General features: G+C 43.9%; 1 protein-coding gene and 1 long non-coding RNA gene across 11 annotated transcripts in view; one reads left to right on the top strand and one right to left on the bottom strand.

Moving 5' to 3' along the window:
* The window catches only part of LOC118881228, a 48,634-nt gene extending 32,507 nt beyond the window's left edge, over nt 1-16,127 (top strand). Inside the window, exons 3-4 of the long non-coding RNA XR_005016476.1 lie at nt 10,188-10,265; nt 14,930-16,127. This is a non-coding gene — a long non-coding RNA (uncharacterized LOC118881228). The remainder of the gene's footprint in view (nt 1-10,187; nt 10,266-14,929) is intronic.
* Nucleotides 1,246-23,167, bottom strand: part of MRTFB (myocardin related transcription factor B) — a 196,267-nt gene continuing 174,345 nt past the window's right edge. For 9 of the 10 annotated variants that reach the window (XM_036825898.1, XM_036825893.1, XM_036825897.1 and 6 more), the window contains 7 exons: nt 22,658-22,790; nt 20,877-21,866; nt 19,309-19,446; nt 16,541-16,699; nt 16,141-16,278; nt 9,139-9,199; nt 1,246-6,949 (listed from right to left, as the gene is read on the bottom strand). In XM_036825898.1, coding sequence (XP_036681793.1) covers nt 6,414-6,949; nt 9,139-9,199; nt 16,141-16,278; nt 16,541-16,699; nt 19,309-19,446; nt 20,877-21,866; nt 22,658-22,790 — 2,155 coding nt within the window. In that variant the 3' untranslated portion in view covers nt 1,246-6,413. The remainder of the gene's footprint in view (nt 6,950-9,138; nt 9,200-16,140; nt 16,279-16,540; nt 16,700-19,308; nt 19,447-20,876; nt 21,867-22,657; nt 22,791-23,167) is intronic. The other variant, XM_036825896.1, reaches the window with a different exon arrangement.

Here is a 23,167-nt window from a genome sequence, read left to right as displayed (position 1 = left end):
AGGATTACAAAGGTGCTAAATGATGACTGTGTCCACTATCTAAAAGGCTTTCGAAGGCCTGTATTACCCAAAGAAAACAGAATCATCTCCAGAAGAGTCTTAAGCCCTTTGAGGTCTGGGATCCTTAAATGCTCCGCTGTCAACCCTTCCAGACTTTGTTTCCCAGCACTTCTTGGCCAGATTCTGTCCTTCAGCCCAACTCTGGCATCTAGCCCTCAGCCTGGCACAGAGCAGGGCCTCAGCCAAAATCTCTTCTTTACTCTGACCTCACTCAAGTGGTTTTCTCTGTTTGGAATGTCCTTTACACGTCCTAACACATCTCTTCCAGCACCTTCCCTAAAGCTCCCAGTTCTGTCCCTTGCTCATTCCTGGGACTGCCTGGGGCACTTTCTGTTCCCTCGGACATGATTTTCTCTCCCTGAGGGAAGGATCTTGGCTGGTAACATGTGATGTTACAAATGTCTTAGTCTGTTGGAAGCATCATCTACTTACTGGTCTGTTGAGGCTGCTCCCTTGGTCCCTAAAGGTAGCGGATAATGCACATTTTGTTGTAGTTAGGTAACCAGTGATCTTTCTTTTCTCCCTCTCTGAGGGTGATACGATACCCACTTTCATAGTCAGATATTGATATGAAAGTTTTGGCTGTTAGTCAGGTTTACCCATTACCATTTTATGTCATCAAAACTCTATTTTAACCATGGGCTTCTGGGTTGAAAATCAAATGCCGTCTTACTAAAATAAACTGAATTCTAAAGACCATTTCTTTTGGTCTATAAAAGCACCTCATATAAATAGTTGCTTCTGAAATGTGGCTGAACTGAAGGATTACCCAGGTCTTTTGGGAATCTTGTTGGTGGCTCATTTATTACTGTCGAAGCGTGAGCCAGTTTTCCCCAGGCATGTGTGTACACACCCACCCCCGGGGGACCACGGCCTTCGCCACGTCTCTCATTCAGGGTTTCCTTATGATTGTGGGAGAATGCACACGGTTTTGGTGTCAAATCTCGTCATGGTCAAGTTCAGCTAGTTACCTGTTTCTATTTTGTATCCCACGATCCTGGACCTGGGGAAGGGGATGTGTGCACTGGATGTGTGATTCACAAAACCTGCCTCAGCACGCCCGCTTGTTGTGTCTGGTGACTGCTGTAAGGCTTGCTCTGAAGGCAGTGTCTCCTCCCTGCCCGCCCCCCTCAGCTCTCCTGACCCATAGCATGTGGTCTTTCCTCTGCATAGCAAGAATCATAGTACATCAAAATGTTTTTATTTGAGACACAAAAATGCAAAATTGCTGAGATATCAAACATTTCCCGATCAGCTACAATACGGCCACTATGTACAAAAGATCTGATGATAAATGTGCACACATATAAAAATACAGTATGCATTACCTATGTACAGTACATGTGCAAAATGTATGGCATTCAAACATGATATGGAATTGATTTCAGGGGTGCAAACAGCAAATACAAAGGCATCATGGTTTTTCTTTTAAAAAACAACATAAAGGCAATACATGAATGGACCCCCGATTGCCATAATTTTTTGTTTATTAAACTAGTGCTTTGATAAGCAGGGCTCTGCAGATTGGTATCTTTCTCCTTTTTTTCATAAAGTGAGATGCTAAGACATAATGTGACAATGAAAATAAGAAGAGAAACACCTATCACATCGCATTTCTATTGCAAGCAAGAGAAGAAAACTAATTTGTAGAAAGGAAAAACTCTATTACTGCTAAATTCGTATTATTCTTAACCCAACAAAACAAATCTATACTATTTTACATGAAAACAATAGAGAAATATCTACATCTTTGTGAAAATTATAACCTTAAATGGATAATACCTTTTTGGGACTGATTTTTGAGATCTCATTAGTCTCAAATTTTAAATAAAAAGTGCCTCCTTTTGGCAAATACTTGGCAATGCCTTTGGTTCCATTGAAGCAAGTTTGCATTACTATTAGTTATTCGAGGTTAAGTGCTTTTGGTAGCAACTAAACCCTTTCCTAAATGCTTCCTCCTCCTCCTCCTAAATCAGCAAGTTTCCTTACAGCATAATGTGGAGAGGTAATCGTTATGAGTCTCGGTGATTCTATGAACTTGGTTAAAGCTTTGTCTTAGTAGTTGGCACAAAGCTCTGTTGAACACGACAGCTATGTTGAGATCGCCAATGACATGTTTTATTTGATTCCAGACAGCACCTTGCAGATCCGAGATTGCCATCCTCTTGTCACAGAATCGTGACATTTTCCAATGATTCACAGAGCAACGTGTTTGCATGGAGGGGAAGAGCTCTTTTGTAAACATGTGCAGCTTTTTGAATTACAGGCCTCAAATCAGAGATTTCAGGTAGAAACCCTTTGCAATGATGCATTTCCTCAAATACTGCAAGAAAGGGTGAATGGGGACAAACACAGACCTGCTTATTGCCATGCAGTCACTTCACAAGTAAAAACGTAGCTCAGAAACATCGCTGAATGAGCAAGTTATCAAAGGTTTGAACCAGGAAGAAGAATGACTACGTATTAATTGTTATTTTCCAGTTTTGACTGAAACCACTTAAAAGATGCGCTGAAATGCAGTTAGGATGCTCTCCAAATACACATTTCTGCACCTGTGAGCTGTGTTCCTTGATAACCCTGACCTTCCAGTTAGTGTTCTTTGAGAGTGTGGGCTAATTTTGTGGCCTCCAGGCAGGGGACACTTTGCCTGGTGTCCTGCTCCGGTGCCAGTGGTCGGGACTGATGTGGTGGTGACGGATGGTGACACGCAGAAGGCTACTTGCGAACCTGCTGTGGAGCCCCGGGTGGCTCTGCTGCTGGACACTGACAGCTAGTCTCTTGGAAGTTCTTGGAACAGCCCCTGGCTGCCGCCCTCCACCTGGCTCATGGCAGGAGCCACCAGACGGGCCCCAGAAACAGCGTGAGGGTGTGGCGCAAACCCGGCCAAAGGCTGTTTGCGGACAGTAAAGGGACGGTCCCGGCACTGCTGTGGCTGGTTTCAGCTTGGGAATTCCGAAAGGACTCTGGAGAAAGCTGTGTGGCCTGGAATGATCTGGGGTAGAGGAAGCCTGAGTCAGCTCTGGTGACAAAATGGGTGACACTCCTGATCCTCCATCACTAGGGGTCCCCCGACTGCACAGCTTGTGACGGTGCCCTCTACAGGCGGCAGCTTAGGGGGCAACACCGCACTGCCTTTGCCACGATTCTGGAACGGCACTTCCATGGATCACACAACCGTGCAGTTTGTAAAAAGCAAATTTTAAGTAAGATCTCTTTAGTGCCATAAAAATATTCATATAAAACGAACACAAATAGTGTCTGAGCAAGAAGTTCCATGAATTCAGACTACATCTATGTACAAATATGTGGCAGATACTATACAGTAGATTGCACATTTCAGGAAAAACACTAGAACGTGAAGCACTCACACTGTCCTAAGAGGTTTCCTAGTACATGCTTTGCTGAAATGTACAAGATGACCACATATGCCTGAAGCTTCGGTGTAACTTTCTATTCATCCCACCCTTAATGACAAGACCTGATACCTTTATACACTAGCAGGGTAAGCTTGATACTACTGGGTTTCAGGAATATTTAGGAAATAAGACTGGATATGAGATAATGTTTCTAGGAGTTGGTTTTCTGCTTGGCAGTATGCTATTCTACAGGATGGTGTACAACAGCACCACTTTTAAACCACACACATGAACACTTGAAAATCCAACCAGCGCTTCTGCCCTCTGTTTAAAGGGCTGTGAAGCTCACCTCAAACCCAAAACCGTCCTCTCTGGTAAACACACGCCTTTCCCATTGCGCTTACCGTCACGTTCACTGAGTTAGGGCAGAGGGGCTGTGATCACAGAATGTCACCTTGGTCACGTCGCACGCTGCGCACGGTCTGTGTCCTCACGCTAACCTGGGACATTAGCTGAGACCCTGGTGAGCAGCAGTGGTGTCACAGAGGCCCAGCTGGCTGCTCAAGCCAGGACAGGAGGGCCGGGTGGAATGCTGCGAGTGGGTGGCTGGTAGGGTCAGTACTAGAGGCCCCTGGCCTGCCTTTAAAGGAAATGCTGGTACGTGAAGGTCTGAACACACATGTGAAGTGGGCACTTCAGCAATTTGTAGTCGAGAGAGCAGGCTCATGAGATGGCATTCTTTGCAATGCAGGGTGTATTTTTGGAGAGCAACCTTCCTGTGGCATGTTTGAAATCTATTTTAAAAAAGCAATAAGGGGAGCTGAGGGCTAGAGAACAATCTATGTACACAACTCGGGATGATGGAAACAGAAAGTTACTCAACAAGAGCCAGCACCACTAGCTGTTCAGATGCCTCCTGCTGACTCACTGATATTTGGTGCTAATTTAATAAGCCATTTAAATCTGAATGAAGACGATGCTTAGAGTCTAAGTGTGGACCATATAAGCCCCAGACAAAAACCCAGACTTCCCCTAAGAAAAGTACCTTCCCGGGTCAATAGCCCTGCCCCTGGCCACAGGCCCTCTGAAAGGAACTGACTCGAGATGCACGTCATGCCCAGGACGTTAACTGTCCCATTGGGCTTGGTCAGATGGCGGCGCTCTGGTTAACGGTTCCTGGCTCCTACATGTTGGATTACCAATTGCTAAACACTCGAAGTACCTACTGCAGACCACACTGTGCGTGACTACCTCTGCTTGAATCATCCAGAAGCACTTTCCAGTTGGGAGGGCTTTCAACTGAGGGCTCGAGGGCTGTGGGCAACTGAATACTGGGAAAATGGACTTTTCTTACATGTAGTAAAATTTACAAACTGAAATAAAAATATACAGTAAGATCAGTTCTTAGGCAAAACACAAACCCAGAAATGATTCACAGACTCTTTCCAAGTAGTGGGTCAGGTTCCCACAGTGACTTGCAAGAGGCAATTTTCACCACTTAACAACCCAGAGAAAAAACCTGACCACACGTAGGGTTTACACAGGTGAGGGGGAGAGCACAGTGATGTTATTTAATAAAAACCTCCGCACTTTGGGGTAGATTTCAGGTGGGGTTTTTTCAGGTATTTATATTTTATCATATACTTACTTAAATGACTAGCTTGATTGAAATAATCTTGGAAATCCTGTGATAGTTGGCATTGTAGAAAATTATGAAACTACTCAACAAATACAACTTTTTTCTATATAAAAAACTACTAATAAAACCTCCAGTTTTTCAATCTTCAGCTTGATGATATAGTGAGAGCTCAGGTATGACATCCAGTTACAAGCCTGTAAAACAGTAACCAGGGATAAGCGACAGAGAAGAGGACGGCCAGGGCTGGGTCCACTGGCCAACCTGGCGACACTGTCTCACCTGTAACCGTTGTAGGAATGTCCTAGGTTGATGACAGACTTCTCCCTTGCCTTCTCTTTGCAACTTACCAGCTCAGAAAGGTATTTTATGCTAAAGCCTTTTCTTGGTTCTTTGAGATGGGTCTGGTTACCTGAAAGTTAGTCAGCAATTCTTTAAATACGGAAATACATGTGGCTCAAGTACTCCAGAAATATTCGAGTTATTACAAGAAGTAGGACCACTGGGTACCTAATGCCTTACTCCAGTGTAGGCTGTACACATCACAATGTCAGAGCACACATACAGATGTCTAAGATACACATTAAAATCAACCTAATCAACCCAGAGGGCTGCGAGTAGAATTTTCAGTGTTATCAGTACACCTGACTTCTTACAGTGGATTGTTTATGACAGTATTTTGTAGACACTGTCTGGTTATGGTGGAAGATCTTCCATTTCAATTTAAATTTGGAGATCTAAAGTAAGATTCCCCAAAATCACAAAATAAACTATAACACACAAAAAAATTACATTGGTTTCTGAATGGAACCAACAAGTCTTCAGCGGGAAGCTGTCACTGAACTGGCTGGTGCTGACCACTGCCCTTGACCCCTGCTGCCTCTTGGGCTGGGCTCAGGCCATTTCTAGGAAATACCCTGTGCAGTGGTCTCTCACCTCCCTTCTTTTTGAGTGGAGCCGTTTGCCTTTTATTTAGGGTCTCAAAGTGACCACAGAGGTTTAAATGTAGCTGATGACCAGAGGCCCTGGTATCACCGCCCTGCACACATTACTCTGCTTCATGTTTTTATCTAAAGGTACCTTTCATTCTTTACTGAAGTCTGGAGAAATACATAAGTCTTCTTGGAGTAGTGTTTTTTTCAGAAGGCTCTGTGCTATATTAAATCGTAGACATTCACTGCTGGATGCAATGAAATGTTTTCAAACTTGGTTTCCAGCCTCTGACCATCCCTCCATTCTTCCTGTGACAACATATTATAATTGCAATGATGCAACTATGGATCTGTCTCTAAAAACTGACCTTCTCCAATCATCTTCATCTTCTTGACCCTCATGGAATCTGGGATGAGAAATCTGTGCCGTTAGTCCCATGGCAGTGGCAGGTCCTGTGGGTCTAGGAAGTCGGCAGAGAACATGCTCGGAGCAGTGGCGCTGAGAGGAGTGAGTCCCGAGGACGTGCCGGGCATGGTAATGTCTAACCACTCCATGTTGTCCAGGTTCGAGTCAGAAAGGTCAAGGGACAGGCAGGGAGTACTCGCGGCAAACTGGGCCTCGGAAGTTTCCATGGGTGAGTGTGAGTGGTCCAGCACGCCTGAGTGACTCAGCAGGTCGTTCTGGAGATCCTCTATCAGGGAGAAGGGCTCCCTGTCCTCGCTGCTGCTTTGCAGTGGAGCAATTTCACTGGCTGAAGGCAAAGTTCCATCCAAGAAAGCTTCTAGTTGGTTCTCTAAGCTGGCGGATAAACTGCTCATAGGTTCTAAGGATATGGGTGGTGCCATTTGGACTTGGGGTGGTGGCCGGGACACCACTGTGCTGACTGGCATTGTGGTGATGCTGGCTGTCACTGGTCTCATTTTGGAAATAGGAGAAGGTTCTTCTTTTATAGGGAGGGAAATCTCTGCAAAATAATTGAAGTAATTAATAATGATTTAGTACTATTTAAACATTTTTTATTAATTACCAGGGCAATTATTTTGTATTTTTGTGATGACTTATACACAGTCCACCTTAGAGTTAGGAAGAGGATGCTGTTGGTCAGGTACAGTCCTGGGTAACCTTTAGGATGATGGATATTTTAGTTAAATAGATAAAACATTTAAGCTGATAACATTCTGATATACTTTCAATTCTTTTTAGTAAGAGTAAGCATTAAAAGCAGTCTCTACCGCCAGGTGGGAATCGATGGTTTTAGATTATTTGATCCTTGGGTTCTTATTCTCAGTCATTCCAGGCTGAAGACAGGTTCCTGTCTTACCCTCTACCTTGAATCTGCTGTTACAGTGGCACACCACCCTTACAGTGAATGTCAAAGTGGATACCCTGAGTTTGTGCAGGCATGAAGTACATCCTTAATATTATGAAAGCTCTAATTATATTCTTTTTTTATCATTATAGTTGAACTGTGTGCTGAATTTAGCCATTTACATTCTATATAAAGTCCTTAAAAGATACCATGTTCTCTTATGTCATTTCTGAGTTAAAGCTAACACATCTTTTCCAAGATGAGGTGGATTACCTTATTTTTCTTTTCTTTGTCTCATTTTCTGAGTTCATATAAAATCTTGAGGATTTGGTAAATGTCTTAATAAGCATTAATTACGTGTTATTCCTTGCCAGATCAAGTAGCAAATTAATGGACCATCTGCTATAGATACCAGTGTTCACTGAGCTACATATATTTGAATAAAGTATCTTTTTCACTTTCTTATGAGTATCTGACTGGTTTCATTTATATGCAGATACACTAGGAAACATGTATTTAATAATCGCTCTCACAATTCAGTGACTAGGATACATAAATAGGTGAGAGAAAGAACCTGCAATCTGATTGCTGTACGTGAACTGCAGGCTGTGCACTGCCTGTGTTTTAGGACAGTTACGCTGCTCTTCGTTTTCTGTTGTCATCTCTACAATTGTTTTGAAAGCTGAAAGTGCAGTCTAAATAATTAGTTTTACAATCAACTATTTAAATTTCTGTTCTCATTATTACTGGTATTAGTATACAATAAGATAAAATAATATACTCATTGGATACTTTGCCATAAAAAATCATCCCTTTTAGAAAATAACTCAATTGTTATTTTGTTACTATGACTTTGTCATATTTTAATTTCCAAGTTTAGGCTGTAAACATTATTCTTTTTAATCATTTCAAAAAGTATTTTCACCAGATTTGGCAAAAAGCATTTTATTATTTTTTTAACCTTAAATTCAGGCCATGGTATATCTATTTCTTTAATTTCCATAGTTTAGATATACATCATGAGTTTAAATTATTTGCAAGGCCAACATAGTTCTTAGCGAGAAAATGCTCTTTGCACATGTAGATCTATAGTCAAATATGAAGAATTTTCTATGTTTGTCAAACATTACGACAAAATCATTAACCTCAAAATTAAATAGAACCTGCTATGAATGAAGAAATTTTGATCACTTTAAAAACCTGAATAAAACTCTTTCACCAAGGTAATTTGAGAATACTTTAAAAATATTCCAAAATAGCATTTGAAGTTTTGAAATACTGATTTTACACTTATTTTTGAAGATATGTAAGCTGAGGCAGAGAGATCCTTGATTTTTTTTTTTTTGTGGTTAATGTCCCTTATCCCTTTTTAAGATGACAAATTGTATAAATCTAAGATTTTCAATCATATGTAGAAAGTGCTTGCCTTTGAATTTTAATAAAGTTACTAGAGCCCAAGCTAGGTAACTAGGTTTTATGAAATTAATGCACAATGAATTTTTATCCCATCACAACATTTACGTGGAGCAAGTTTTGAAGTTTTTCAATGTGGACTTTAAATCTGGTTCTCCTGTGCTATCTGGCTCTCCTGTGCTATTTTGAGGTAGTCTATCTTTTTCAACAGGCATACATCTATTTCTAAATCTATTAAATTATTGTGTTATAGTGAAACAATGGCTTTTCCTTCATTTTAATCACCTAAACTTAACAGATTTAAAAGAGTAAACTGAGGTAGAATTAGAAGAATATGTTTCTCACTACTCAGATACGCTGTGAGCTCTAGAGGAAAACTTTCATGAACTTGTGATAAGACCCCTACGGGGTCTGATGTGACTTTGACCCACCTCCGCTTTTAATGAGGATGTCAAAGAGGTCGTCCATCTGCTGACTGTGTGCATTGGAAATCTACAACAAAGGAGAACATACGTTAGCTTTCTTTCGTACAAACCTGGAAGCATTAGACAGCTGGGAGCACTACGGACCTTATGAGAACATCTAGCCTAATCTCTCATTTGATAATTTTGAAAACACTGAGGTCACCTGAGACATTACGCCATTTTCCCAATGTGTCACAGCTGGTAAGTTGACAGAGTGAGAATGGGGTGAAAAAATTGTAAAAATCTTAAGATTTTTTTTTACCCAGCTCAGCCGACTTATACACTTATTTTCTATCACTGGTTGCATTTTGAGAGGCCTCTGACACTTTCTTTTAAAAATGTCTTTATTCATTTGCATTTATGTAAAAATACAAGGTATGTATAAAGGTGCTCATACTATATTTTTTCAGCTTTATTGAGAGTTACCTGACATACAAAAAACTACACTTACATAAAGTATACAATTTGATAAGTTTTGACATATGTATACATCGACAAAACTATCAACACAATCAAGATAATGAACATATCCGTTTCCCCTAAAGTTTCCTCATGCTCTTTTGCAATGCTCCTTTCATCCCCAGGCAACCCAGTGATCTGCTTTCCTTGATTACAGATGAATTTACGTTTTCTAGAGTTTTATATAAATGGAGTCATACAGTATGTACTTTCTTTAGCAGGGGGAGGGTAGAGGAGGCTTCTTGCATTCAACGTAATAAATTTGAGATTTAACCATGTTGTAGAGTACAGCTGAAGAATAGTTCATTCCTTTTTATTGCTGAGAAGTATTCCATTGTATGGAAATATCAGTTTGTTTGGATTGTTGGCATTTTTTGGCTATTACAAATAAAGTTGCTGTGAACATTTGTGTACAAGTCTTTGTATAGACACACGCTTTCTTTTCTCTTGGGTAAATATTCAGGAGTGGGATGCCAGAATCATAGGGCAGGCATATGTTCAACTTTCTAAGAGATGGCTGTTTTCCAAAGTGATCATATTGTTTTATATTTCCACAGCAATGGATATTCCCAGTTGTTCTCCATTCTCATCAACACTTGGTATGGTCAGTCATTTTAATTTTAGACATCTAACAGGTGAGTAGTGGTATTGCATTGTGGTTTTAATGTGCATTTCCCTAACGACTAATGATGTTGAGCATCTTTTCATGTGCTTACTTGTCATCTGTGTATCTTCTTTGGTAAAATGTCTGTTCTAATCTTCTGCTTACTCCAGAAATTCTCATGCATACTGTTTGCATGGTATATCTTTTTCCAATCACTTACTTTCAACCTGTGTCTTTGTATTTAAAGTATGCCTCTTGTAGATGCATATATTAGTTATCTATTGCTGTATTACAAATTAGTCCAGAAAAACTTAGTGGCTTAAAACACTAAACAGATTTTCTCTCACAGTTTCTGAGGGTCAGGAATTTAGGAATGGTTTAGATGGGTAGTTCTGGCGTGGGGTCTTATAGGATGTGGTAGTCAAGATGCTGGCTGGGCTATAGCCATCTCAAGGCTGGAGAATGTCCTTGTAAAGGTGACTCACTTCATGACTGACAAGGTGGTGGTGGTTGATGGGAGGCCTCAGTTCCTCTTCACACGGGCCTCTGCAGAGAGAGCGCTGCTGGACGGTCCACACAGCATGGTCCCCACAGCCAGCAGTCCAAGAGAGCGCAAGCGGGGTGGCTTTTATGACCTAGTTTCAGAAGCCACACACCATCTCTTCTGCCAATTCTATATGTTAGAAGCAAGTCACTAAGTTCAGCCCAGGGAGGGATGTCAAAGAATTTGCAGATGTATCTTAAAAGCACCTCACAGCATACAGTTGGGTCTATTTTTTTATCCATTCTGATAATTTCTGCATTTTAATTGTATTGTTTACTTCACTAGTATGTCTTGTATAATTCACTGATATGGTTACGTTTGGATTTACCATTTTATTATTTGTTTCTATTTGTCCTGTGTTTTTTTCCTCCTTTCTTGGCCTTTAAAAAGATTGATTTTTTTTTTGGGAATTCTAACTTAATTTTTCTATTTTTAAAAAGTGATACTTATTTAGTTATTACTGTAGGTATACAATATACACCCTAAATTCTTCATAGGCTACTTAATGTACCATTCCATATAAAATATAAAACCCTGGTAAACATAAAGATCCATTTATTTCCTCCATCCTTTTATTAGTTATTTTAAATATTATAGCTATAAATTTTATAAGCCCCTCAAGACAGTGTCATTTCTTATAATGCAGGTTTTCTAGTAATGAATTCTTAATTTTTCCTTACCTGAAATTCTCTCCAGTTCACTTTCATTTTTAAAGGATATTTTTACTTGATATAGAATTGTGGGTTGACAGTGGCCCCAGCCCCAGCCCCCCACAAGAACTTTAAAGATGTTGTTCCATTCTTTTCATGCTTCCATAGTTTCTGATGGAAAGTCAGCCATAAATCAAATACAGTTGACCCTTGAACAACATGAGGGTTAGGGACACTGCCCACCACCCTCAAGCAGTTGAAAATCCATGTATAACTTAATTTTTTTAATTTATTTTTTAAAATTTATTTTTGGCTGCGTTGGGTCTTCGTTGCTGCACGTGGGCTTTCTCTAGTTGTGGCGAGTGGGGGCTACTCTTCGTTGCGGTGCGCGGGCTTCTCACTGCGGTGGCTTCTCTTGTTGCGGAGCATGGGTTCTAGGTGCGCGGGCTTCAGTAGTTGCGGTACACGGGCTTCAGTAGTCGCAGCACACAGGCTCTAGAGCGCGGGCTTCAGTAGTTGCGGTACACGGGCTTCAGTAGTCGCAGCACGCAGGCTCTAGAGCGCAGGCTCAGTAGTTGTGGTGCACAGGCTTAGTTGCTCCGTGGCATGTGGGATCTTCCCGGACCAGGGCTCAAACCCGTGTCCCCTGCATTGGCAGGAGGATTCTTAACCACTGTGCCACCACGGAAGCCCCATGTGTAACTTTATAGTTGGCCCTCCATATCCATGGTTCCAGCCAACCATGGATTGTATAGTACTGTACTATGTATTTATTGAAACAAATCAGTGTATAATGGACCTGTGCAGTTTAAACCCGTGTTGTTCAAGGGTCAAAGGTGGTTGTTAAAGGGTCAGCGGTAGTTGTTACCCTGTGTGTATTGTACTGCTTTGCTCTTGATGCTTTCAAGATTTGGTCTTTAAATTTGGCTTCCAGCAATTTGACTGGGATACGATGAGGCCTTCTGTTTATCCCATTTGGTGTTCATTGAGCATCTCAAAGCTGTAAACTTGTCTTTCATCATATTTGTAAAAAATCTGACCAGTATTTCTTAAAATATTTTACCTGCCTCATTCCTTTCTCTCCTCTCCTGGGACTCCTATCATACCCATGTTAGACTGTTTGATGTTAAATAACAGGTCTCTGAGGCTCTGTTCACCTTTTTTAACACATTATTGACCGGAGATGTATTAATACATCTTTTGTTACCTGAACATTATTGACTAGAGATGTATTAATACATTTTTAGAGAGTGATACAATTAATATCACTGTGTGAAGTTGTTAGAGCTTAAAATTGATCAAGGGTTCATTACACAACTTATGATTGTCCTTATCATTCACATTTCCTCTGTTAGGTTTTTGTTCCAACCTTGTGTCTATTATAAACGTAAATTTTCAAAAATGATGCATCGCGAAATTTTGAGTGAAGAATTTTTCAGTGAATTTTATGCAGATACTTTCTCTGATTGTCTGAGTGACATATATACTAGTGTCTCAGAAGTTCTGATAGTATTTCAGAATATAGTTCTGATTCAGATGATGTGACTATTAGACCAACAAAAAGACAAAAAACCTTAGTGATTGATACTGATATGGAAAGTGAAAATGAAACTCATGGTGCTGGAGAATGCTCCTTTGCTTCTACAGAAGAGTGGATTGAAGACAACATTTCATGAAAATTAGAAGACTTTACAGGTGTGTCAGGTGTAAATACTGAATGTAATAACCCACAAAGTGTTAGTGAAATAACAGAATTAATTTTTGGCTGACCAAAATAAAAATTGCCAGCCACAGGCATTAATTTCTGCAAAAATCCCATGGTCAATAATGAGTTAAAATCGTTTTTTTTTCCTCTGTTATTCAGATTGGATAAATTCTATTGATTTTTCTTCAAGTTCGCTTTTTTACCTCTGCCATCTCCATTCTGCTAAGATCATCTATAATTTTTTTCATTTCAGAGACTGTAATTTTCAGTTTTAGAATTTCCATTCGTTAAAAAAAAGCATTTCTATATCTGCTTGCATTCTTTATCTTTTCCTTCATTACAGGTATATTTTCTTTTACATTATTGAGGATAGTTATAATAGTTGTTTTAAAATCTTTGTGTGCGAATTCTAACATTCAAATCAGCTGGGGGTTGGTCTTAGCTGATTGCCTTTTTCCCTTGAGAAAGGGTCACGTTTTCCTGATTCTTTGTATATTGCCGAGTTATGAATGGCTGCCATGGATATCAAATTGTGGAGACTGTATTCTGTCATTTTTCTCAGATGAATGGTTTCTTTTGTTTTAGTAGGCGGTTAACTTGGGTTGGACTTGAACCTCAAAATGTTTCTTGGGCAGAAGTTCCAATCTCAGGTCAGATCTTTTGTCTTTAGCTGATCTCCTATGACTCTACTCCATACCTATGTGGCTTAGGGGTCAGCCAGAGATGTGGGCAGACAGAATCTGGGCATCTCCTCTCTCAGTTGAGAGCAACCCAGAAGGGAAAGAACCAGTCCTCTGGTTTCCCAAGGCATAAAGGCTGCAGTTTTTCTACCAGTAACCTCACCACTTAGCTTGACCCCAGAGTAAAAGCAGCAAAAAGAGGGAACTCATGCCATCTAACTCCCTTCCTCTCAGTGCAGACCCCTCATCAGAATATGACTCTTTCTAGTCACTCTTTTTTTAATTCGCCTGTGAAGCCATCTGGTCCTGGGCTTTTGTTTGTTGGAAGATTTTTTTAAAAAATTTATTTATTTATTTATGGCTGTGTTGGGTCTTCGTTTCTGTGCGAGGGCTTTCTCTAGTTGTGGCAAGCGGGGACCACTCTTCATCGCGGTGCGCGGGCCTCTCACTATCATTGTGGTCTCTCTTGTTGCGGAGCACAGGCTCCAGATGCGCAAGCTCAGTAATTGTGGCTCACGGGCCCAGCTGCTCCGCGGCATGTGGGACCTTCCCAGACCAGGGCTCGAACCCGTGTCCCCTGGGTTGGCAGGCAGATTCTCAACCACTGCACCACCAGGGAAGCCCTTTAGTCACTCTTCAGTGACTTCATAGAATTGCTTTTTGTGTTATGACCAGGCTTTATAGCTGTTATCTGTGGGAAGACTGAACTGGTAGGGCCTTACTTATTAGCCAATAGTGGAATTGGAAGTCCGAGTAAATGTATTTTAAAAACCTCAGAATCCCTGGACTTTGATGCTCAGCTAGCTCCTCATCTGAACAGAACTTGACTCCCTCAGTCTATATGCATGAACCAGAGACAGACAAAGGGCCCAGATTCCAATCAATCAGCTCTCTTAGGTTTAAGGTGAGAGGATGATTCTTTGTTGTCGTCACACTGGTGAAGTAAATGGTACAGAGTAACCTATATGTGAGAGCCAGATTTGGAAGGATTTTCTTGAAGATATGTTCCTTCTGGATGGACCAAGGAGAGCACAGCCTAGGCCAGCACCATTTGTTTCAATTCTTTTTGCAAATATCTAAACCTAGTTCTGAAATGTGGCTTTTCCTCACATATAGGGGCCCCGGCTGAGTCTGGAACTGAAGGAACATTTTACAATCAATCAGTCACCTTCCTTCGGCAGTAAGTGGACGCGAAGAAGCACGTGGAAACTGTCTGCTTCCTCGGGGAGGCTGTCTGCCTGGGCTCCCTGCGTGCCCTGTGTGAGTGTGCCAGGCCGGGCGCTCCGGCCGCTATGGAGCAGTGTCTGCAGCTGCGCGCTGGGGCGACCACGTGGTCAAGGTGGCCACGGCACGGCTGCCGCTTGCGCAGGAAGTGCTGAGTCCTTGGCCCCGCACACCCCCCTGCATGAGGAGGCCCCAGGGAGTTGCAATGGGGACTGTGGGAGCGAGGGAAGCAGCACGACTCTGCCGGTGCGCCTGCTGTGGCTGTGCGAGCAGGTCTGCCTCTGATCAGCACACCTCTCCCTCCACTGTCTGTAAGTCAGCACCCATGCGGTGGCGTCACGTTCACCCCCTGCATCCTCTTGTGAGGCCGGGGTTCTTTCTTGAAAGTGAGTTGAGTTTTAAGCTTTAAATAGGCAGCGAGCCCAGGAGGAGCCTTCAGGGTAAGGTCTGACGAGGCTGTCGTTTCTCCGCGCCCACCGGCGGCCAGATGCTTCACAAGCAGGAGCTCTACCTCTTTCCATCTCTGGAATAGGTGCGGCTCCTCCTATTTCATCAAAGCAACAAGGCAGGCTCAGAGGAGAGGGACGCACGGTTACCAGGCGGTAATCAGTACATGGCGGGGCCGGGAGGGCCTCAGTCTGTCCCTTCCGAAGTGCATCTGCTCAAAACATGAGCAGAGTTGCTTGCGCGAGCCTGCCTGCTGGAGCAGAGGGTGCTGGGCAGTCTGGAAGGCCATCTGGGCAGGAGAGGGTCAGTTTGATGCTGGCCTGACAATTGGTGGCTTTAGAAAAGGGACCTGTATAAAATACGTACCCTGGTCACACATACACACATCTGTCCCTAACACAACCCGCCTCTGGCCCCCAGGAGAAGTTAAAGACAAACCAACACTGAAATTCTGAGTAAATAGGAACTGCAGGTTATACGGCTGCTGAAAACCGCTGGGAGCCTCCAAAGTGAATGATATTTTGATTTTAAACAGCATTCAAAAGGCAAGCAAGGCTCCTAGTCATGAAACTTGTCTCTCTCTTGAGGCAAGTCCATCTTAGACCAGGGCTTCAAGCTGAAGAGGACCCACCACATCAGAGCTGCGGCCTCCTTACCTCTGGAAGGGAGGACTGGGCACTGCGTGTCTGCTTGACGGCTTCCTCATAGCGGGGAGGGTCTTTCGTCTTGGGGACCGGGCTCCCAAACAGAGAGTGCTGGACCGCAAACTGCTGGGGCGGAGGGGGCGAGCCGGGCTGCGGCAGACAGAGGAGGAGAGTCAGCCGGGCGGCAGGCTGGCCTCCCGGGGATCCTGGGCGGTGAGGCTGAGGTGCCGGCGGGCCGGGCCACCCTCGCTGTGCTGATGGCTAAGCTGCCCCGGAACAAGTACCATCCCGGGACTTTCGGCTGTTTCCCCCCGTTAATGCTGACACTCGGCCGTCCAGGACCGAAGCCTGGGGCTCTGGGATGAACCTGCACCCTGTATGTGCTGGCACAGCTGCCCCGTGGGCTGGTTACCTTGTTGGGAGGGTTGGGGCCATTCTGCAGGGACGGAAGTGGCGTGCTTCTGGGTTGAAGGATGCTGTTGTTTGTCTTGTTGATAAAGGGCTGCTGCACCGCTGGAGCGGGTGGTCTCTGATACGGAACAACTGTATTGGATACTGAATTTGTGAAAACCTGTAATGAATAAATATTTGCCCATCAATTTGTTCTTCTGCTCTTCCTAATAAAGAAAACCACATTTTAGAACAGGGGTTCGGGACTTCCCCGGTGGTGCAGTGGTTGAGAATCTGCCTGCCAATACAGGGGACACAGGTTCGAGCCCTGATCCGGGAAGATCCTACATGCTGCGGAGCAACTAAGCCCGTGAGCCACAACTACTGAGCCTGCGCTCTAGAGCCCAACTACTGAGCCCAAGTGCAGCCAAAAAAAAAAAAAAATAGAACAGGGGTCGGCAAATCTTTTCTGTGAAAGCCACGGAGCATATAGTTTAGGGGTTGGGCACTGAGCAGCACATGCTGTAACTGCTTGCCCCTGCCCTGCGGCCCCAACACAGCCTGGATGAGAGTGAGCGTGGGTGGCTCAGGACAGCTCCACCTACAGACACGGGCAGGGCTGGGTGTGGCCCACAGGCCGCGATTCCCCAGCGTCAGCAGTCTCTGTCTTGGACAGCAGCGGGGGCAGTGCGCTGTGGGAAAGCTCAGTATGATTCTCCTCATCTGCTCTCATGGCTCTTTAGCTCATAGCTGCCAAGCCCACCTCTCTCTTCCAGCCTTGCTCCCAAGTGCCAAAGCCACACTTATAACATTTACAAACATACATTTGGGACATCTCAAATTTAATATGTTCCAAATTAAACTTTCCCCTTTCTTCCCACTGCCCCCAGCCTCTGGGCAAAAATTCTTGGTTTTGCCTTCATTTATTTTTGAAACTTAGGTAAAGGGAGCCCTCAGTGCTCACACATCTCAGACACACCTCCTGGGTCGGGACCTGTGGTCTGCTGTCCTGATCCGGGTCCTCACTATCCGTCACTGGAAAACTGCCACTGCTGTCTACCTGCGCCTACCTGCCTGTCAACCCTCTGCCATGATGACAGCACGCACACACACACACACACACACACACACACACACACACACACACACACACACACACACACACACCCCCCCCTGCAATCGAGGCCCTCCCACACTCACTCACTGGCTCTTCTTTTTTTGGGGTAAAATCCTCATCTTTGGCTGGCGTGTCAACCTTCTCACTACCTGGCCCCTTTTCCATCCTAACTGAAAGGCCACATGTGCTGTGGCCACACTCAATTTTCCACTGTTCTGAAAATTTCTCCAAATCCTTGCAAGGCCTCATTTAAAATCCGCCCCCTTCTGAGAAGCTGTTTTCTGCTTTGTCAGGCAGAGGTGAGAACTTCTTCCTGTAGAATTACGAAGTGTGTTGTTTAGCTCCCATCAAGAGCCAAAGGTTTTAGGGCCTGTTGCAAATGTATGGCCATAATGTTGATTTTGCAACTGAACTGGTTTTCAGTTCACAGAACTGGTTTGCTCATAAAAATTTTAATATACTTTATACTACTAGTATTCTGAAAGAGAAAAACTTAACCTATATATTTTTATTATAAATGTGTATAAGTATTCCTTAAGCATGAAAATATATGTGTATGTGTATGTGTGTGTGTGTGTGTGTGTGTATCCCTCCAAACAGTACAACTTCTCTGGGTGATGAGTTCTATAACTATATTCTTCTTATTTATCCATCTATATATTGTTTTTCTCTCTCCTCCCTCAAAGAAAACTGTCTTACCATTTGAATATTCACTAAGTTTCTTACTGAACTGTTATTTTGGGGCCACCTCTAACTCCGTGCTCACTGTGCTCCTCAGAGGAGATTCCAAGACAGCATGTGTGTTAACATGACTGTCGCTGTCCCAAGAGGTCATTTCCGTCTGTTCCTCAAGTTGTCTTAGCCCAGAGAGTTCACGCCAGCCTGGGGCATATCTACAGGTACACCTAGTTATCGAGGTTCTTTTACACTGAAGATTAAAACTCTGGGATTAATCATTCTCAAGGTTTAAAATAGAAAGACCTACTTTTGAGGCCTTAAGATTTTTCTGGCGAGGAGATGGGCACATAGCTCCACCTACTGGATAAGAGGGAGTCTGGATGACTTTTGGGGCTCTTCAGCAGAACTCTTAGTAGAAGTCCTGTAGAGGACACTGAGCCCTAGATCAGCACCATCATTTTAAAGATGGGGAAAATGACACTCAGACGGTACATGAATCCTGCATAAGGCATAACACAGAGGAAGTGGTGAGCCAGAATGACAGCCAGACCTAGGCCGCCTGGCTCTTAATCCCTGAGAAGGCAAACTCTTAAAAATATATAAAGATCTCACTCAAGATAAACATTTTAACACGTGTCTTTTTCACCTTCAAATACCTTTTCCCAAGGCACTTTTTTTTCCCCCACAAAATGATTACTTTGAAAAGAAAATTTAAAACCTAGAAAATTCTATATATGAGGATTGAAAAAATAGTTTTGAAACTTTTCTTGGAAAAGGGGCTTAACTGTTAAGATGAGCCATCTTTTAGTAATAAAGAACTCTTTCTGCAGCCAAATGGCATCTGACCCAAAGCTCGCCCGGTGGGAGATGGATCACAGAAAAGAACAAACAGGAGCTTCCCACGGAGGAGGCTCCTATAAAGGCGCTTGTTGAATGTTCAGCGGACGACAGTATAAAAATCAGCAACAGTTTGTCACTTATTAGCATTCACCAACCTTTCTGACTTGCTGGGGTTGACTGAGCACATGTGGCGTGAAAGTGTCTTGTTTCTGAGGTGCAGTCTGGGCCAGGCCTGAGGACGAGGTGGCAGTTGCTATCTGAGGCTGAGTCTGGATGCCTGTTTGTGGTGGAGTCTAGGAGGAAAAAAAAAAAAAAATTCAAATGACTTGTCAAAATCAAGGGTAGAATGAAGAGTTTAGATGTGGAATAACTGGTCACTTGGGGATCACATCTGAAAAAAAAATTAGATAAAATGTTTATAGATACATACTTCAATTCACTGGCACATAAATTTGAACCTTCGTTTGAAACCAGAGAATTAAACACCAGACCAGTTATTTCCATGCTCTTACTGTTTCGTAAGTGGCTAAGATTTTCATTTGAAAATTTGGGGAAAATAGAAGACTGAAGTCAAAAGAACTTACAGCAGCTCTACACATAATAAATAGGTCAGGTGTTACAATAATAATTTTAATAGCAGTAAGGAAATTTGTGAGGCCTGACTGTGCAAATTCCTGCTTTTAAGCTGCAGTATGTGCTCCCTATGGGAGAGCCAGCCACGGGCTGGGTGCTCACAGGCCCAGAATAAAACGCAATTCCTGTCCCTCGAACATCAACTCTAATGGAAGAGCTGGACAGGAAAACAAATGTTTAGGAAAGCTGTATCACAGAGCAGACTTTCAGTTTCAGACACTCTAAAGATGAAACAGGGGAGTTAGGACTTCAGAACATGCCAAGGGCCCTTGGGTCATGCCTCCTAACCCCAGGGGTATAAGACTGCTCCCCTCTGGGTGGTCAAGGTACAGGAGCAGGACTCCAAATGGTTTCTGTGTACTGTGGCCCACATTTTGTTTTAAAAAAACCTTCCAAAATCGAGTTGCACAGAAACGGCTGCAGGCAATGTTGGCATAAAAGTAAACTTCATGCTCACCAGTGTTTCATCGTTTCTCAATACCAGCCTCACTCCTGAATCTGTGGTCGCATTCTCCTTAGTTTAGGCATCTTCACCTCAGTGGTGGCTTTTAAGAACTACATTTAGGAGGCAGACCACAGGAGTGGGCGTGAGAGCAAGAGCTCTGCAGTCAGAGGCCTCGGCTGGAATGCCACCTCTGACCTTGGACAACTTATTAAACCTCTGAAGGCCTCGGTTTCCTTTCTAGAAGGGGGCTTTCTCACTTGGGTCTTCTGGGAGAAGGGAGGATTAAATGAAGCATGCCATCTAAAATATCTGATGCTGTGCCTAGAACACAAAAAGCACTCAGGACAGTGGCTGTCATCATTATGAGAATGCCATTGGTATTTTAAAACGTCTACACATAATAATACTGTGCTAAGGCTGAAAGGCAGCAGAAAGGGAAAAGCACCCCTTGTTTGTTTTTACTATATAAAAACAGTGCTAGCTGTTTGCGTTTGCAAATAACCCCCCAACACGTGCACACGTTTCCTGCAACCGTGAAGCCAGACTTGGCTGCACTCATGAAGCAGCTCAGGTCTGAAATCTCCATAAGCAATTTCTGGCCCATGCAAACTGTAAGGCAAAGGAGTTAGAAGACACACTTCACACCTGGAGTCTGAGGCTGCCTACTGGGAGCTGCACTGAGGTGACACCGGAGCCCTGGATGGACACGGGGAGCAGCAGCTGCGTGGTCAGTAAAGCCTGTGGCTGGGCCACCCCGGCGGGTGGCTGGCCCTGGGAACTCACGTAAAACTGCGGGACGAGGCTGGGCGGCTCGGCCGGGGCCACGGGGACCTCTTGCTTGATCACTATGGCCTTTTTGGCAACGAGGGTCTGGCTGGCCACGAGGCTGGGGCCGTCGGGGACCAGGGCCTCGTCCTGGGCGGCGGGAGCGGTGCCGCCCCGAGCCTGGTCTGACTTGGCGACCGGAGGGGCCGGGGTGCTGGGCGGGGGCTCCAGTGGCCGCTGCGGCTGCTGCTGCTGCTGCCCTCGTTTCTCCACCTCCAGCTGCATCTTCAGAACTTCCACGAGCTTCTGCTCTTGCTCCAGCTTCCGCTTCAGCTCCTCGATCTGCTTCTCCTTCTCCTGGAGCTTGCGGTCCTTCTCGGCCGCGTCGAGCTCCAGGGTGGACAGCGTGCTGCTGGCGGGGCTGAGGCTGTCCTCGGCGCTCGTGGCTCGCAGAGGCGACGAGCACAGGAACTGCGTTGGGGACATCATAGTCATGATCTCGGTGAACGTGTCCGCCACGCTCGCGTCCTCGGCGCCGAGACTGGACTGTTCAGAGGGAGCGGGTGAGATGGGCAGCGGGGAGGCAGCACTGTCCACGTGGGCTGTGTGGCCGGTTCCAGCGGATGGCAGCTCTCCCTTGAAAGTGGACCCTGAGCTGGTCACAGAGTTCTGCAGTGTTGTCACTGGCAGGGCCAGGGTAACTTCTGGGTTACTGGGGACGATGGCAGATGTTGACAGGGCCACGATGCCACCAGTAGCAGCACCACCGCTGTTCATTTCCTGGTAGGGTTTCAGGCGTTCAATGAGGTCCAGTTTGGTGCCTGACACTGGAAGACCCCGTAACTTCAGTTCTGTCTTCAGCTCCGACACCTGAAGTACAAACAAATAAGATCTCTTTTTTCATATTATGACCTTCTCACAAATCTTCAGTGCACTTTTGAGATGGAAAAGGTGACTCCATCTGTCAGACATCTCCGTATTACTACATATATGACAGTGGGACAGTTCCTTTTTCTTTTTTTTTTTAACACACAGAAACACACAGAGCTCTAGGCCTAAAGGACTTGAAAGGCCAGTGATAAAGCAAGGGTTATTAGAGGGTAATTCCTTTACTATATCAAAAGATTTATTACCAGACATGGTGATGCTAACAGTTACATTTATTGAGTAATTACCATGTGCCAGACACTGCCAGAAGTGCTTTATTCGTTCAGTTAATCTTCACATGAGGTGCAGGTATTATTATTCCCGTTCTACAGATGGGGAGAGGGTGCATCACTGGTGCAAGCTACCGCAGATAACAGCAGGCTGAGCGGGGGTAGAACCCAGGAAGGATGGCCCTGGAGATCATGTTCTCAACTGTTACATTTTCCTGCTTCTCCCAAACTTGGCAACGAATAGGGAAGAAAAAGATCTGCTTCTGGAGTTAGGAGTGGTGTGGTGCTTGCACATGGCATTTGCTCAATAGATGGAGATTTATTCCTGGTCATTTTAAAGGAAACTTAATGGACGTAAAAAGAAAGCACCTCTATAAAGGTTATCCTATTGGTGGTAAAGTTGAATATCTATTAGGAACTACCTACACCTGCTAGGCAAATCTGGCACATCATTTACATTTTTGTGGTACTTATGGGTGAATAAACCCCACTTGCAATGATCACCTTTAAGTCATCCAAGCTAGAAGGCAGAGGCCCTGGCTTTCTCATAGGAGCAGATGTATTCTGTCTTGGTGTGTTAGATGTGGTGTTGTTCAAAGCTGGATTCCCACTGTTGTTATTCTTGTCATTGAGTGGCCTTCAAAAGAAAAAGAAAGTTAGAGTTTCCAATAAAATAATTTCTGGGGTTGACATTGCTCCTGCTAACAATCTGTTAACTTACAAAGAGAAAAATACCCAGTCATGGATTGGCAGACTCAATATGGTAAAGACGTCAGTCAAATTAGACCCCAGTCAAACTCCCTGCAGGTTTTGTGTGTTGTTTGCTTGCTTGGTAGAAATTTAGAAGGTGATTCAAAGCTTTATATGGAAATGCAAAGGACCAAGAACGGCCATGACATCGTTGAAGTAAAAAAGCAAAGCTGGAAGCATCATACCACCAGGTATCAAAATTTATGGTGATGCTGATGCAAGGACAGAACAATAGACAAATGGGAGAGATTAGAGAATCCAGAA

The sequence above is a fragment of the Balaenoptera musculus genome, chromosome 15, assembly GCF_009873245.2.
Source record: "Balaenoptera musculus isolate JJ_BM4_2016_0621 chromosome 15, mBalMus1.pri.v3, whole genome shotgun sequence".
Lineage (NCBI taxonomy): Eukaryota > Metazoa > Chordata > Mammalia > Artiodactyla > Balaenopteridae > Balaenoptera > Balaenoptera musculus.
The sequence above is the reverse complement of the archived record's forward strand: the minus strand, read 5'-3'. Positions and strand labels throughout refer to the sequence as shown.